The sequence below is a fragment of the Leucopleurus acutus genome, assembly GCF_964270905.1.
Source record: "Leucopleurus acutus genome assembly, chromosome: 5".
NCBI lineage: Eukaryota > Metazoa > Chordata > Mammalia > Artiodactyla > Delphinidae > Leucopleurus > Leucopleurus acutus.
In genome coordinates this window covers 42,783,707-42,800,538 of record NC_139147.1, presented here as the reverse complement: position 1 = coordinate 42,800,538, position 16,832 = coordinate 42,783,707, and the positions used below count along the sequence as shown (strand labels likewise).

General features: G+C 37.7%; 1 protein-coding gene across 1 annotated transcript in view; it reads left to right on the top strand.

Moving 5' to 3' along the window:
• Nucleotides 1–912: 912 nt before the first annotated feature.
• PROS1 (protein S) overlaps nucleotides 913–16,832 on the top strand; it is a 57,232-nt gene continuing 41,312 nt past the window's right edge. The window contains exon 1 of the mRNA XM_082839948.1: nucleotides 913–1,135. Within this exon, the coding sequence (XP_082696074.1) occupies nucleotides 1,060–1,135 (76 nt within the window). The 5' untranslated portion in view covers nucleotides 913–1,059. The remainder of the gene's footprint in view (nucleotides 1,136–16,832) is intronic.

Genomic DNA, 16,832 nt, shown 5'->3' with positions numbered 1-16,832 from the left:
TTTCACTCACACACATAGGAAATCAATTGATATTGTTCACTGGGCAGAAATACTGGAATGATAGTAGTAAGTGTGCCTTAACTATGTGCTACTCTTTAACACACTAATTGCTTCACGTGTGTTATCTCTTTAAATTCTTCTGTTAACACCGTGAAAACCTACTACTATCTCCATTTTACGGATGATACAACTAGTAAGCTGCAGAGCATTGCCATTTGAATCCAGGCGGTTTAGCTCCAAAGGCAGCCTTAAACGTTAAGTAACATATTTCAAATGCGCTTGCTAAGCACAAAAAAGCAGAGGTAACATGCAAAAACCAAAAACGAGCTGTTTGAAGGTGATAGAATTTGATACATTCTCTTTTTTCCCCAAACATTTTTTTTTGCTATAGTTCTTTTACGCTATAAATTCAAGAACAAAACAAAAATGTAGACAATCAAAACTATCACATTTGATTCCATTATCTCTGTTCTCTGTAGCCTTCCTAGAGTTCTCATTTCGCTTCTAGGTTTTGGTTAACATCTTCATCCCCAATGTCAGTCTCTCAAGATGTTTTCCTTCTAAGCCAGGACACCCCGACCTCTGAGCCCTCAAAGTATACTTGGCCACTCAGCCTTCCACTCCGGCTCGCTGGAGGTTGTGTTTTGCGTGTGTGTGTGTGTGTGTGTGTGTTTTACTGCGTTTGCTTCCCCTTTTCCTTGGCAAACTTCACGTTCCGGACACCGAAACGAAACGCTGGAGTTTGGGAAAGGGCGAGGAGGATGTCTCGACTGTGTTTACTAGGCCTTCAGCGCTCTCCCTGAGCCCTGCCCCCAGCTCCGAAAAGAAAAGCTTCCAGGAAATGTCCTTGTTATCACTTCCCCGTCGGGCTGGGGGCTGGGAGCGGGCCGTCCCCTCTGCCCCCGGCTCTGCTGCTCCGCAGGCGCGCTCGCTCGCAGGCGTCGCCGCGCCGCAGTTCTCAGACAGCGGCGCTCCAGTCGCAGACCCGCGGCACGCCGAGCGCAAGGGTCCCCGCCGCGACGCGCCACAGTCCCCGCCCGCGCCTCCGCGCGCTTCGCCATGAGGGTCCTGGGTGGGCGCTCTGGGGCGCTGCTGGCGTGCCTCGCCCTAGTGCTTCCCGTCTTGGAGGCGAACTGTGAGTAATTAATAGCGTCTTGTCTTCTTCTCTCAGCATTGCCAACTGAACTCCGAGCCCTGCTGGGAGGATTTTCTTTTCTAGGGCTGCAGCCTCCTAGAAAGTTTCCAGCAAGTGCTTCCATCAGCCGTGGATCTAGCGGGCAGTGTAATGGTGGAGGCAGGGTCAATAGTCACTCTGCTCTGGGAATCAAGTGTTGCCCTACAGGACAGATTCTAGAACAAGAGTGATACTAAATATCAATGAAGTAATTAGAACACGTACCCATTTGCCCCAAACAGTTGAAGTTCCCAGTCATAGGACAAGGATGAGCACATTACAGTATAAAAGTAGAGAGGAAAGTCAGCCCACTCTGTCTTCTCTTTGTACTAGCGCCTGTCCCCAACCAGCACCCGCTGCTGCAACCTACCTCCGCTCTGCTGTGCCTGGACTTTGAGCTTGGTTTCCTTATCTCAACATTGACACACGAATTATTTGGGGATGAGTGCGGGTTTGCGTAGCAGTACGGAGATGTCATTTTTTTAACCTTGAAATCAAAAGGACTGTTAAATATTGTAGTTCTCAGATAATTTCGTACTGAGGATTTTTGACGGAGTGCCACTGATCTGAGATCGTCGCATGAGTTCTTTGTACTTTATCTTTGTGTTTCCTGTTCTTTATGTTCCCATGCCTGGATTCAAAGCAGGATATTGAGTTCTCTCTCTCTCTCTCTCTCTCTCTCTCTCTCTCTCTCTCTCTCTCTCTATGGATATCAAGGCATTTAGTACATCTTAGTTGTCAGTTAATTAGTTTGTTCTTTAAAGGTTAAGCATGCTCACTGGTCAAAAATGCTTACTTGTGCTATGTTTTATTCTCAGGAAATGGCATGGGAGAGATAAACTCAGAATTACACCATAGCTTTTAGATTGGTTAAAGCTCCAGTGTAAACTTTTCAAAGATGACAATGTCAGGAGACTTAAGTAGGAATTTACTAACATTCTACTAGGTTTATTAGTTTTTATTAGTTACAGATCAGGATGAATGAGGTGTTTTAAAATTCTAATTTAAAGGCTAAAACAACATTTGTTGATTTTATATTAAAGACACACAATAGCAGAATTTCAACATACAAACCTCTATCATTAAGCCTATATATAGACCACATACACTAACTCATTAGGTATATAGTTCAGTAGGACAAACAAGTATTTGTCTGATAACCAGTGTTTTTATTTTTTAAAATATTTAGCTGTTTATTACACACCTGCACTTCTGACCTAGTATACTATGAACATTATATTATGTATATTTAAATGAGTTTTTAAAGGATAAAGTCAAAATAAATCTGAACAGTAGCACTGGTGTTTTCTTTCTGTACCTTAATGAATAATCTTGCACACTCTCCTGGAATGCAATCATTCCATTTTGGAAGTCACTAAAATATTCTACCAGAATGAAATGAAAGTTCATGAAAGTGAACACCAAAAGAAAACACTGAAGAGAGAAAAGAACATTTGGAAATGGAGAGAAAAAATAATCACAGAGGGGATAATTAAAACATGAAAAACTACTGGGTCTAAATAACTGGTAAATTGTAATCAATATGAAAAGACTAACATAGGAAATAATGTGAACATCACAGGGCAAGATGTTGGGAATAACACTTAAACATATGGAGTATGCTCTCATCACAGAAAGGTTTTTATTGACCCCTACACAGAAAGGTTTTTATTGACCCCTACACATATTTCCTATTGGGAAATATGATTTTAGAGTGTACAAGTGAAGCCAACAAAATACAGAGAATGCATCCTCCAGAGCCAACCATGACCTTCCCATCCATGGGAGCCTAGAGTACATTTCCACTGATAATCATTTATGGACTGGACGGCCATGCATTGTCCTCTCAGGGGTCTGCTTGTTGAACTCTGTACCAGAGAACAAGGTTCTTAATTGTGCTTACAGAGAAATATATGGGTAAATACATAAAACATGATAAGCAGTGTTTTAGAGAGAAGAAAAAGGCACAAATGGCTTGCTACACGTACTGCTTGTCACCACAGGAATTTGCTAAACCTTTTCTTTTTGTAGAGATTGTTACATATTCATGGAATCTAGGCAGAGTTAAAAAGTGATGTGTGTGTCTATGTGTATTATACAGAGATAATCAAACCATACATATGGAGAAATCTTGTTGTATATAGACACTGATAGTATATATAAATTAGTTCTTTAATTCTAGTTTAATTGGATTAAAAATCATTTCTGGTTTACTGATGAGAAAACCGAGATACAGATGGAATGTGTTTACTCCCTAAGATGGTAAATTTGAGATAGAATTAGAATTCCAAATATTTGATTTATTGTTTAGTCCACAGAAATACAGTCACTATTTAAAGAAAAAGTTTAAAAATCACAGCTCTAGGTTTGAGAGAGTTGAGAAATCATCCAGTTCAACTTTTTTGAAATTGTTCAGAGATGTGAACTGACTTTTCACACATGCTTGTATCTATATCTGCATCTATATGTATATGTGTATCTGTCTATCTATAGATTTAAAACTTATACTGTCTATATATTGTATACCACACTAAAGGCTGTGTGAAGAAAAATAGAAGAAAGGGGATGTCCCCTTTGGCTGTGCTAATTTGGCCCTTTCCAGACTTCCACTTCTGCTTAGGTGCAGTCTACCCTTGACATTACTGACTCATATTTTCCTTCTCTTTTTTGCTTTCCTCTTTCTGGAGAGATTTTATCAAGCTTAGGTTAGAGTTGGGGTTGTTGCTGGAAGAGTTAGAGACGATATCTGATGTACAGCATCATCATCATCAACAACAACAACACCCTATGCCGTATTCTCTTGCCATTAATCCTATCTAGGATATACAGTCATGCTTTTCATAATAGACCTTTTCTGTCCACCAAGTTCAATATCCTCTTTACTAGCTAAATGATCTATATGCATATTTAAACTTTCAAAATACTGTGAGAAAAAATATGAGAAGCCTGATAATACATATATTAATTAATCTTTAGCTACAAGCAACAGTAAAGACTCTTGCTAACTAAAGCAGAAAGAAAGAAAGAAAAAGAAAGGAAGGGAGAAAGAAAGGAAGGCAGGAAGAAAGGAAGGAAGAAAAAAAGAGGAAGTAAGAAAGAAAAATAGAGGAAAAAGAAAGCTGAGTGGATTTATTGGAAGACCTACTTAATGGCATGTTGAATAACCAGGCCGAGGGAAGCCAGGGACTTGGGCATTTAGGTGATCTATATAGTGGGAACTCATGTGCTCACTATGTGAGGAGCTGCTATCAGATGACTCAGTTCTAACTGCCTTCTAGTTCTGTGCATAACTGTTCATGATTGAATTTCTTAGAAAAGAGAGGCTGATTATTTTGGCTTAGCTTGTTTCTGGAGTCCTGTGGTTGACAGCTCAGTAGAATCAGGTGGAGTACCAGAAGAACAGCTCCCACAAACGAATGGATCCTGGGAAGGAAGCAGAAACAAGAGAAGTCTACACATTCCAATTACTGGCTGTACAACATACACACATGCCCTTCTTTCCATGAACACCATTTGAAAAACATTTCAAATATAATGCAGATATTTCTAATACAATGCAAATAACTAATGTACAGCAGAAAGGACCTCCTCTCCAAGAGATTCCAGTCACCACACTCAGAGAGGAAGGCTCAAGGCTACCATTTCCTAGTTTAGTATCACCAGGTGATGTCCTTGCCTCCTCTAGTTCTGTCACAATTCTGTGTCAATGTGCTGTGCTCTATGGATGAAATGATACATTGTAGTATACCAACACATCCTATATTCCAGAAAATAATTTTAAAAAGACAAGCAAGGGAATACAGGTACTGGCTTTAGGGCTTGCCTGTCTCTCTTGGTTTGAAGCTAGAGCTGGTATTTATGACTTCTTCCTTCACTACCGAATTCCTATGTCTCCTGCTTTTAGGCAGTTCCTCATGTTTGATCTTTTTGTCTACTCAATGAGATGTACCACACCCTTATTCAGGAAGAACCTGAGCCCTGTTGTTCCCACCTATGGATGATTGTATCCATCTCTTCTTTACAATTTCTATTGTGTATAGTAGTCATCCTGGAGAGGCAACACTTCTAACCCTGATTTGTATGTGGCAACTACACTATTTTGCCTTGATTATTGTCATTCCAGCATAGTTCTCTCTTCTTTTCCAACAGGAGTAAAGAACTTGAAATGGCTACATAGCAGTCTCAGCTTCTAATTCAGTGGAAAATATGTTAGGTGCATATTGTGAGAAGAACCACAACTGACAATCATTAAGTGGGCCATTCTGCCCCCTTTTATAATTAAGAACCTCCCTGATATGAGGCTGTCCACTTGGAACACAAATATTCTCAGCTCTGGGGCAATTCTTGCCCAAGCTTCCTTGTTTCTAGGCCTAAGATCTAACTCTTTACAGGTCTCTGAACAACTGGACAGACAAGTTGTAACTATTGAGAAAGTAGCAAAGATTCTGATCTCTGATAATTTCTCATTCTAAGCAAAGTGGACAATGAGAAATAACTGCTTATCTGTCCGCCCCTTGTGAAGGTTTTATTTCTCCTGTGCTCTTCAGGATCACCCTTGAGAGAGGCTATAGTTCATCTCTGGCTGTAGCTTTGTAGCAGGTCTACCTCTGGCTCATGTTGGTACATCACACTGAGGTATCTTTTCCTTTTCATTCTTGGCTGTAGGCCTTTCCTCATGAGTCCACAAAGGGAGGTGGAGGGAGGGAAAGAAGTCAGGAGAATGAGAAACTGGCCCAGGCCACTTAGTGGTGCTTTAGGCTCATCCCATTCATACCGTTTGAATTTCACAATTGAGCTGTGTCTCAAGAGTACCCTGATGTCCTATGGACCACTTAAGCCCAATGAGATCTGATGAGTCACTGGCTCGGCTACATGACAGACTGTTTGAAATGAACTTTGAACTAGCTAGAGAGCATTCTCTTATTCTGGTTTCCACCTACACTTGGCAGCTTTTGGACTCATAGTAAAAAGCTCAGAGTAGAACATCTGAAAGTGGAATATGCCTCAAAAATAAGACGTCCATCAAAATCTATTCTTCCATCTTAGTAATGGACAGCCAGGTATATAACAACTTGTTTCTCACTTGAGCAGGAATATTCCGACATGACCAGATTTTTTTTTTTTTTTTTTTTTGCGGTACACGGGCCTCTCACTGTTGTGGCCTCTCCTGTTGCGGAGCACAGGCTCCCGGACACGCAAGCTCAGCGGCCGTGGCTCAAGGGCCCAGCCGCTCCGCGGCATGTGGGATCTTCCCGGACCGGGGCACGAACCCGTGTCCCCTGCATCGGCAGGTGGACTCTCAACCACTGCGCCACCGGAGAAGCCCAGTCCTTCTTTTTGAAAAACTCTTTCTCTTTATTGTCCTCCCCAACCATACCAGGTGATCTGTCCTTAGCCTTCTTAGACTTTAGGATATTTTATAAGATTTTGTTCCTTTTTTTTTTTTGGATCATGGATTGATGTGTGATAAAGGTTTCTAAGGTCTTTACTTCCCCATTTATATTATAGGCTAATTTAGAAAATTGATATTTTCTTGGTGCTATTCTCTAATATTTAAATATATTTAGGGCTTTTTTTCATTCTTTTGCTTTATTGTTTATTTTATTCAAGGAATAAGCTGAAGTACTCTGTCTTATCTATGTGTTTTATGCTTTCACTAGAACTCTCTTATTTTTAGAATTAATAAAGGAGAAAATTAGCACATTATTGAATATAGGCATTAGTTTAAATTTTTCATAATCTTATGTTAATTAGGGTAATATATGCTATGGTGTGATAACACTTTAATCCAGAAATCTTCAAATTAATCTCCAAATCACTGAATCTCAGTGACTTAGTAAAATAAGAGTTTATTTTTTAGTAATGTAAAGTTCAATGTGGTTTGTGTAAATCTCTTACATCTCTAGTTGTACCATCTGGAACACATGGCATCCAATGTCCCCACAAGAAAGGAAAGCAATGGAGGAGGCATATTTGTTCTTTTTTTTTTTTTTTAACATCTTTATTGGAGTATAATTGCTTTACAATAATGTGCTAGTTTCTGCTTTATAACAAAGTGAATCAGCTATACATATACATATATCCCCATATCTCCTCCCTCTTGCATTTCTCTCCCACCCTCCCTATCCCACCCCTCTAGGTGGTCACAAAGCCCTGAGCTGATCTCCCTATGCTATGCGGCTGCTTCCCACTAGCTATCTATTTTACATTTGGTAGTGTATATATGTCCATGCCACTCTCTCACTTCGTCCCAGCTTACCCTTCCCCCTCCCAGTGTCCCCAAGTCCACGTCTGCATCTTTATTCCTGTCCTGCCCCTAGGTTCTTCAGAGCCATTATGTTTTTTAGATTCCATATATATGTGTTAGCATACGGTATTTGTTTTTCTCTTTCTGGATTACTTCACTCTGTATGACATACTCTAGGTCCATCCACCTCAGTACAAATAACTCAGTTTCGTACTTGTTCTTAACCGTCTTAGCGTGGAAGTAACAAAACTCACATCTGCTTCCAAAGCAAGGAAGCACATGGAATATTTGGTCAGCATTGTCTCTGTTACAAACATTTTTCCTCCAAGGTTAAGATTACTGTTTCTTCCTCTAAGAGAAGCACAACTACTTGTTGCCCATTTAAACCTTTGGTGATGTGTATTACACAGTGTAAGGTTGCTTTAACTATCTGAATAAAATTTGTGATAGAGGGAGAGCATAATTAACATGCCTACGAACAGACCAGCAGATGACTTAATATAATGACATTAAGTTGGCTATTAATGTGGCAGCTTGAAAAACATATTGTAGCAGTTGATATTGAAATTATTCCTATGGTGAGAACTGTTATTATTTTAGAAATTGCCTTGAAAATGGCTTTAGATTTAGAAAGTAAAGTCCCCAAAACATGGTCTATAGCTTTACTATTCAAGTGTAGTCCACAGACCAGCAGCAGCATTACCTGGGAGTTTATTAGAAATGAAGTATCTCTGACCCCACTTCAGACCTACTGACTCAGAATACGCATTTTAACAAGACTCTCAGGTAATTCCTACACTTCGAGTTTGAATCATTCTGGTCTGTAAGGCCATAGTAGAGAAGGTAGATAAATGATTCTGCATAAGAAGTGAACATAAATTTGCAGGGGTGGCAGTAGACAGTGGCCAGGGACAGAGAAGGGGAGAGGATGTCAGAGAAGGGAGGAAAGAAGCTGAGCCCCATGGCAGGAGAACGCAGCTGTAGGGAAGGTCTTCAGTAAAAGCTTATTAGATGTGAGGGTAACAGAGGACCTTTAGGAACTGGGGTTTCTAAGGCTAACTTCAAAGTGCAAATGTTGCTTTAATTTTTTAATGTTGCAGTTTTGTTTTTTCTAAACGTAATAAATTGTTATTAGGTCCAGTATGGGGAAAACTCCTTCATTTATATTACATTGTTCCAAATATAGAATTTGAAATCTCCAGGCTTGAGGGAAAATAAAATGAGGATAATTTATCCACATAGATTCTGAGTCTTTCTACGAAGGAGTGGTAACAGGAACTGGCTCTTACTGGTTCTAGGACATTAGCATAATTCTTCTTAGTCCTCTGGTCCATTTTTTGGAATGGACTTTAAAAGGACACATTCAAGAACACTGGCTTTTAAATCTCCATAAAAATGGTAAAATTGTAACTTCTTGCAATTATATGATATTTTCCATCTTTCAAAATAGCATATTTGGCATTTTCTCATTGAGTTTCACAGCTATTCCGTGATGTACCTTCCCAACTTTAGGAAAACGTTACATTTTCTCTGCCTCTGTTTAAAGTTATCACCCACTCTTTCTCTTCCTAGTCTCATTTGATCTTCTTGAAGAAATAGTTTGTTCTGGAGGTCTCCTCTCTTCTCACCCTCCCACTGTATTGGGGACTGAGAATGTTAATGGTGATCCTATTGTTAAACCAACTGTATACATTTTAGCTCTCATCCTAAATAATAGTAATTATTATTAATAACTTCTTTGCAACATTTGACACTTGAAACTTATCCTTTTGAAATTGACCTCCTTTTATGTCTATAAGCATTATCTTCAAATTTTCTTTCTCTCTCTGCATATGTATGTGTTACTAATTCTATTTCTGTCATTTTGATGATCTCTCCTTTTCTGTAAATGTTAGAGTTTCCTAGGGTTCCGTTTGACCTTCTGTCCTTTTTGGACATCATTCCTCAACTTAAACTACCAGCTATATCCTACTATCTCCTTACATTTTTAAACCATTCAAGTAATCCACGCTTAATATAATGTGCTAAAAAAATGCATCTGTAGTTTCACTAGCAAGAGACCTATGTAACATTTTGCTTTATATTCTTCTAAGCCCCTTTGTCTGTGTATATACGTTCTTAGAAATTAAAATATATAAGCGAAAGAATGGAATTTTGCTCTGCATATTATTTGTAACTTGATATTTCATCTAAAAATGATAATTGTTTTTATATCAATAAATTAAAATCTATGTCACACTTTAGAGTAGATTTATAATTTTCCTTTATATATGTTCATCATAATATATTTAACTAAAATCATATTTTTGGACATTTAAATTATTTCCAATGTTATGTCCATGTTCATTTCCTCAGTTTAATGTCCTAGCAATTGAACTGTTAGCTGAATATCTAAAGAGTGTGCCTATTTTTTTTTTTTAACTGGTGCAAAATCTTACTCTCAAATGTAATGAAAAATTCTAAAAATATCTACCCAGGGGAAAAACACAATATCAATAACAAAATACAGGAAGCATCCAAAGGGAAAAATCATTCTGGCCTGTGGTAGACAGCCTCTAAGGTGGCCCCCAATTACTGTTTTTTTTTTTAATTGTATTGAAGTACAGTTGATTTACAATGTTGTGTTAGTTTCTGATTTACAGCAAAGTGATTCAGCTATATATACATATATATACATTTTCTCTCATATTCTTTTCCATTTTGGTTTATTACAGGATATTGAGTACAGTTCCCTGTGCTCTACAGTAGGACCTCGTTTTTTATCCATCCTATATATAACAGTTTAAGAGTGCGCCTATTTTGAAGGTTTTAGACACATATTGTTAGATTTCCCTTGGGAATCTGATTTTAAAAGTAGATTTTAAGTGTCTGATTCCTCTCATCTTTGCCAACATTGGATATTAACTTTTAAAATCTTTGTCAGTGTGATAGGAATGAAAAAGGGCTGACTTTTGGGGGGGTGGGGAGTAGTCCATTCTATTTTTCAGTTCATCCATTAAGTTTGTTTTGTTTTTTTTTTTTTGCGGTACGCGGACCTCTCACTGTTGTGGCCTCTCCCGTTGCGGAGCACAGGCTCCAGACGCGCAGGCTCAGCGGCCATGGCTCACGGGCCCAGCAGCTCCGCGGCATCCTCCCGGACCGGGGCACAAACCTGTGTCCCCTGCATCGGCAGGCGGACTCTCAACCACTACGCCACCAGGGAAGCCCCATACATTAAGTTTTTTATTTTGAAATCATATTTTAGTTCTCTACTTCTTTTTCATAGCATACTTTTGTTTTATGGATGCCAGGTTCTCTCAATTTATTTAGGATATTAGTTATATATTTTTTAAAGTTATCTTCTGTGTCTTCAATTACCTTTATTTCCTTCGGAGTCTTTATGTTCCTCTTGACCTTCTCTTTCATGTTATTAATTTTATGCAAATATCTACTGATTTTTAGCTGTTATTTCATATTTTTTGAAGACAGTCCTAAGTTGATTAGATTGACTAGGTAGCTGGCTTAGGGTTCTACTGTGATTGTTGAGGTCTGTTTTTCTAATAGGACATTGCTTTGGGGAAACTTGTTATCAGTCCTAGGTAACTGGGCAGGCTTCTCTTTAGGAGACTTTGTGGGAATTGGACGAGAGCAATTGTCAAGGTAAGGAGGACATTGACTCTTTGAAAATAACTCTTTCTAGTTGTGCTACTAACCTTCTCCCACATGGTATGTGTTAAATGCACCTTTCCTTATTACTTGTTTTCTTTTCCTCGACTCCTTATCCCAATCATTTTCTCTCCTTTCCTAAGTTATCATTTTACTCCATTGTTATTTAGACTGTGTCTTATGGCCTTTTAGAAAGTCAACAGGGAGTTCTGAAAGGCTGGTAGAAATTATATTGCATTATAAACTCCTACTCAATGCTTTACCAATATTCCAAATAATCTCATTTCCAGATCAGCACTTAAAAAATAGTAATATCCTAAGAGTCAAAAGGGAAGCCATTGAGATCTAGAGTCTTTCTAAGCCTCTAAGCGTGCTTCAGACTTGCTTATTGGGGAGATCTGGGAGATGTTGCAGGAAGTGGGGTATTGCAGAATTAGGCCAGCTCTCTTATTGTTGCCTTTTGCTTTTCCAAACGTAAATACAGACACAGGCCAGTGAACTAATTATATTAATTGATGCCACCCTAACAAAATAGGTCAAATAGAACAAAAACAAGACATTTACTGTGCTGTAACCTCTTGCTACGTGACATCGAATCAGATAGTGTTTTGGTGTCCTAAAGCGTAGGAGATAAAAAAGACAAAGCAAGCTGACTACATGAATATCTTGCTGCACATCCTAAAAAGAGACCTCCCATTGTAGCCTCAGAAAGTGTAGCCAGTGTGCAGTGTAGTGGTCTAGAGAAGAAAAGACAGGGCTCTAGAAATTTCCTCTTCAGACCTTGCCAAAATCTGAACTCTAAGTTCCTTCAAAAGAAGTACCTTAATTTATCACTCACCAAGAACAAACACATGACATAACGGAAATGGACAATGTAGTTTTTTTCTGGGTAATAAGCTGCCTGTTCTGTCTTTTGGGTAGACGTATTTGTTGTTTTGGAAGGAATAACTATTGAATAAAATGTACTGCTTTCTCTGTCTATGGCTAAAGCAAAGGTTTAATCTTGGGGAGAATTGGTTAGAGTGTTTGATTTACTCTTTTTTTTCGCCTAGACTAGGGGCTGTAAATTAGTTAAAATTAAATCTTCAAGTAAGGAGAGGTCCGTTTCATTTCTGTTGTGGCTGAACAGTTCAAGCATTGTTTCCCTACCCATTCATTGATCTGTTCCAGAATGGGGGTCAATGGTCACATTTTTTAATGACACTGGCTTTCCTACTTCTAAATAAATGCCAACCCTCATCCTTTCTAATCCAAATGTTATAGAACTCACCTTTATATGTGCAACATATAATTCACAGATTATATCCTCTTTTTGTTTCCCAGATTTAAACCTATGCAGACCTACCTCTTATGATATTCGATTCTCTTAAATTATTTCTCATCAGCCTATTTATTGCTTAGTCCTCTTGAAGGACAGAGGCATGGTTCACCTTTACAGAATACTTTTTCTAAAGTTTTTCTAACCCTTAATATAATAATATGAGAAGAAACAGTTGCTCAGCAGCATAGTCCTCAATACTAAACAAAATGTGAAATGTAGAGAAGTGCATTAGGTAGTATATTAGTTCTCTTTTAAAAAAATAAACTTTACTTTTAAAAATTGAAGGATAACATACATACAGACATAGCATTTATTTCTGAAGGCTAACACAAGCTTTTCTTAAAGTTGGTAATAATTATGTAGGCTGATGAATGCCTAATTAAAAATCTATGTTGATTTTTTCTTAGTCCTTGCAAACCACATTTTTTAATATCCCTCCTCAATTATAAATCTTCTGTGGTATAAATCTTTATGATAAAAATGAAAGATTTTATACTTAATTAATATGTGATTATTTAAAATAAAATTGTAAAATAAAAATCCCCTCATTATTAACTAATGGTTTTCCTATATCATGCGATTCTATTTTTATCAGTCTTTTTGTAAGCAAAACATGCCATTTCAACAGTTGAGACATAGGAGGCATGTCTCAAAGTATTATCTAATTGTTCTATTTGTACATTGAATGCCATTTTCCCTGACCCTGTCCCACAGTGAAGAAGAAACAAAGATTCAAACACTCTGCCAAACCAAATGCTAGCCTAAAATTCCCTTCTCAGACACATTCTTTTAGGGACAGTTTTTCGTTCTTGGGATGCCAAATAACAAGGGCCAAAAGAGAGACAGAAAGCAGAATTTAAAAAGAGAAGAGCTCTTGGAGGGAGGAATGTGAGAACCATCTTTGCAAAGACAAGAGAGCAGAATGGAAGAGATTCAGAGGATGAACTATTCTAAAGCTTAGACCTCCTCCTCTTAGACCCACATCTGACTGATCAGTTTTGGACAACCTGCAGCTCTGTGGTCCTGACCCCTCTGAACAGAGGGTGGCAAGCTTGGACAACTAAGTGGGAAAGGGGCTTTTAACATTTTTCATTAATCCTTGACCAAGGTCGAACTGAATTGAACTGTGAGGGAATTTTCCTGTGAGTAGAGGCAATGCTAACCCCACTATCCTTATGACAGATGCTTAAGTGAAGTACCAGCAACAATAAGTTACTTTCTGTTATATAGTCAAATTTATGTTGGAAAAAAAATTGGTCCCCACAGAAAATATTGAAGGGAACATGTGAAGGCTGTGAAGACAATTTCAAAACAGAATTCTAGTTAATGTTTGCATAATGGTTTATGTTATTGACATAATTGTTCAACTTCTATGGTCACTGTTCAGATTGTTAAAAAAATCAAGCAGATTCAGTCATATTTCTAATCTTGAAAGACTCATAACTAAACATTATAACCTAAAATTTGAATCTGAATGTAACACTTTTCAAGCACATACTTGTGTTTTCACAAGGACTTTCTTGAAAAACTTCTTGATCTAAAGAAGTGAAACAAGTAATTAGAGACAATGTGGTAATGCAGAAAGAGAATGGGTTTTGGAGGCAGGTTTGATTGACTGTTCTCAGTTGTGTGAACTTGGTAAGATTAAACTCAACTTCTCTGAGTTTCAGTTAGTTCATGTGTATAACAGTTGTGATAGGATTAATAGGAGATAATGCAAAAAGAGCATTTATGTGCTTATGGTGCCATAGTTATTATTATGATAAATTATGGAACTTTTTAGACATTCCTGCATGCCAGCAGGGTAGATATTTTTGGGCAGCTTGACTTTGAGCCAGCTGATAAAAACACTTTGGAACATATATTTGCCTCATCCTACAGTTTTGTAGTTCTTAGTTTGGATCTGTGGTATCATGTTTGTATCTTTTTGACATGAATAGTAGACTCCTTTGGAAGCACACTCTGTTAGATGGATGGATCTTTTTTATAAAGGACAGTAAATGTCTTATTTAAGATACCAAACATGTCCACTACACAACCACGTAATTTATTTTTTTAGATCAAGTACATTGTGAGCATTTAAGTGGCAGAATACATAGAAGAAAGAGTGTTGGACTAGGAGGATGGGTACATTTAAATTCCTGTCCCAACAGCACAACTTTGTAGCTCTATGACCTTGAAAAAACCATGTAACCTCTTTTAGCTCCAATTTCTTCAGTAGGAAAATGGGGATGATAATTCTGTCCTGTAATATATTTCATTATTTATGTGAGGATCAAATGAAATCATTAATATGCACTTTGAAAATTTTTAAGTATCATGCCAATTGGAAGTATTATTGAGGTGAACCCAGATGAACTAAAACATAAACGTTCAAATTCAGGCAAAATTTATTTAGACAAAATTATTTTTTAAATTATTAGCTTCATTATCCTTTAGGTCAGAGGTATAACAATTTTCATTTTTAATACTTCTCTTATCATCTGAGACAGTGAAACTTCTGGGTAATAAGCTGCCGGTTCTGTCTTTTGGGTAGACGTATTTGTTGTTTTGGAAGGAATCACTCTTGAATAAAATGTACTCTTTTTTTGAAAAACAGCAGCAAATAGTAATGGATGGTTGCAGGTCTGAGCATTGGGATGCCTGTGATCTAAGTTGTACTTTTGCTATTTATTAGCTTTATAACTTAGAGCAAATATCTTGACCTTGAAATACTGAGGTCATCTCATTTTCATCATCTCTGAAATAATGGAGGTTACTTTGTTTCCTTCTAGTTTTATAAATGTATGTGAGCATTCCTTTAAACCACACCTTGGTTCTCCCTGGACAATTGAGAACTTCCCCAAACATGAATATAGGATGTGTTATTACAGCTGGTCTGTGTCCTGCAGTGGGGGGCCCTTATAGGGAAAGAGATATTCCTAAATATTAATATTAACCTCTGCATTCTAAAACTTAATATTCTGTAAGGAAGAAATGCCAAGGAGTGATGTTTATGTTTTGTTTTCCAACTGCATTTGACCTTGATTGTTTTATTATTGTATCAAAATATTTATCTTTAATACAAAGTGTTATTGTTTTTTCAGAAAGACTCACATATTTGCTTTGAAGTTCAGAAGGGCCAAGTTTTTGCTATATTTATTATCAAGTAGCATGTTTAAAACTATTTCAAATAAATGAGATAATTGTCATTATCTCATTATAAATGTCAGACCCTTTCATTGTTGATTGGGCTGCCATTTATCAGTTAGCAATACGCTTGGCGGGTGGCATGCTCACAGAATAACATCTTTTTTTTTTTTTTTTGCTGTACGCGGGCCTCTCACTGCTGTGGCCTCTCCCGCTGCGGAGCACAGGCTCTGGACGCGCAGGCTCAGCGGCTATGGCTCATGGGCCCAGCCGCTCCGCGGCATGTGGGATCTTCCCGGACCGGGGCACGAACCCGTGTCCCCTGCATCGGCAGGCGGACTCTCAACCACTGCGCCACCAGGGAAGCCCCAGAATAACATCTTTTAGACGCACATAGCCTTGATTTGATCTTGAGCAGTGATAAAGATGGTGAGAGGTAGGGTTAAAAATATAACTCAAACACTTTTGCTGGTTAATCATCACATTTAAACTTCTGTCTTGGTAAGTGGGAAAACCCATATAAAATTAAAATAGATAAATAAATAAATAAATGTAATTCTCTCTTGAAAGATGTTCAGTTGTTCAACTAATAATTATGGTGAGTGTTGATTAGTTAGTCCTTTTGCTTTTCTTTTTCTTCATTCTATTGTCAACTTTTGATTAATTCTTATTTACAGAGTTACAAGAGAAATAAGAGAAAAATAAATTTAGCTATTTATATTATTTGCTTATCTTCCTAGTCAAAGAACCATTTGTGGTTAAAAATCAGGATTAAAAAAAGTTATTTGTAGATTTTACTTGTAATTTAAAATGTTTTCATTAAAAAACAATGTTCCATTCACATTCTAAAATGATAAGGCCCAAACTTCATACTCTCCATTCTTTTCTTCAAATATAATTGCAGATTGTAGCTTGAGAGTCTTTTCTCTGTATTTGTCCACATGATGTTTACATATCTACAAGTGTGACTGGTATATATAGGATTATGCTATAGGTGTAGCAACTACAATTTGCACTTTTTTAATTTAATACTATATCTTGGAGATCTTCAGTGCAAAAGTATCTTCCTTCTTTTGAATAGGCACATATTATTCTACTATACAAATGTATTATATAGTTTATTTTTTAATTCCTTTCTTGATAGGTATTTAGGTCATTTCTTTTTTTTTTTTTTGGCTGCGTTGGGTCTTTGTTGCTGTGTGCGGGCTTTCTCTAATTGCAATGAGCGGGGACTACTCTTCGTTGCGGTGCACGGGCTTCTCATCTTGGTGGCTTCTCTTGTTGTGGAGCGTGGACTCTAGGTGTGCGGGCTTCAG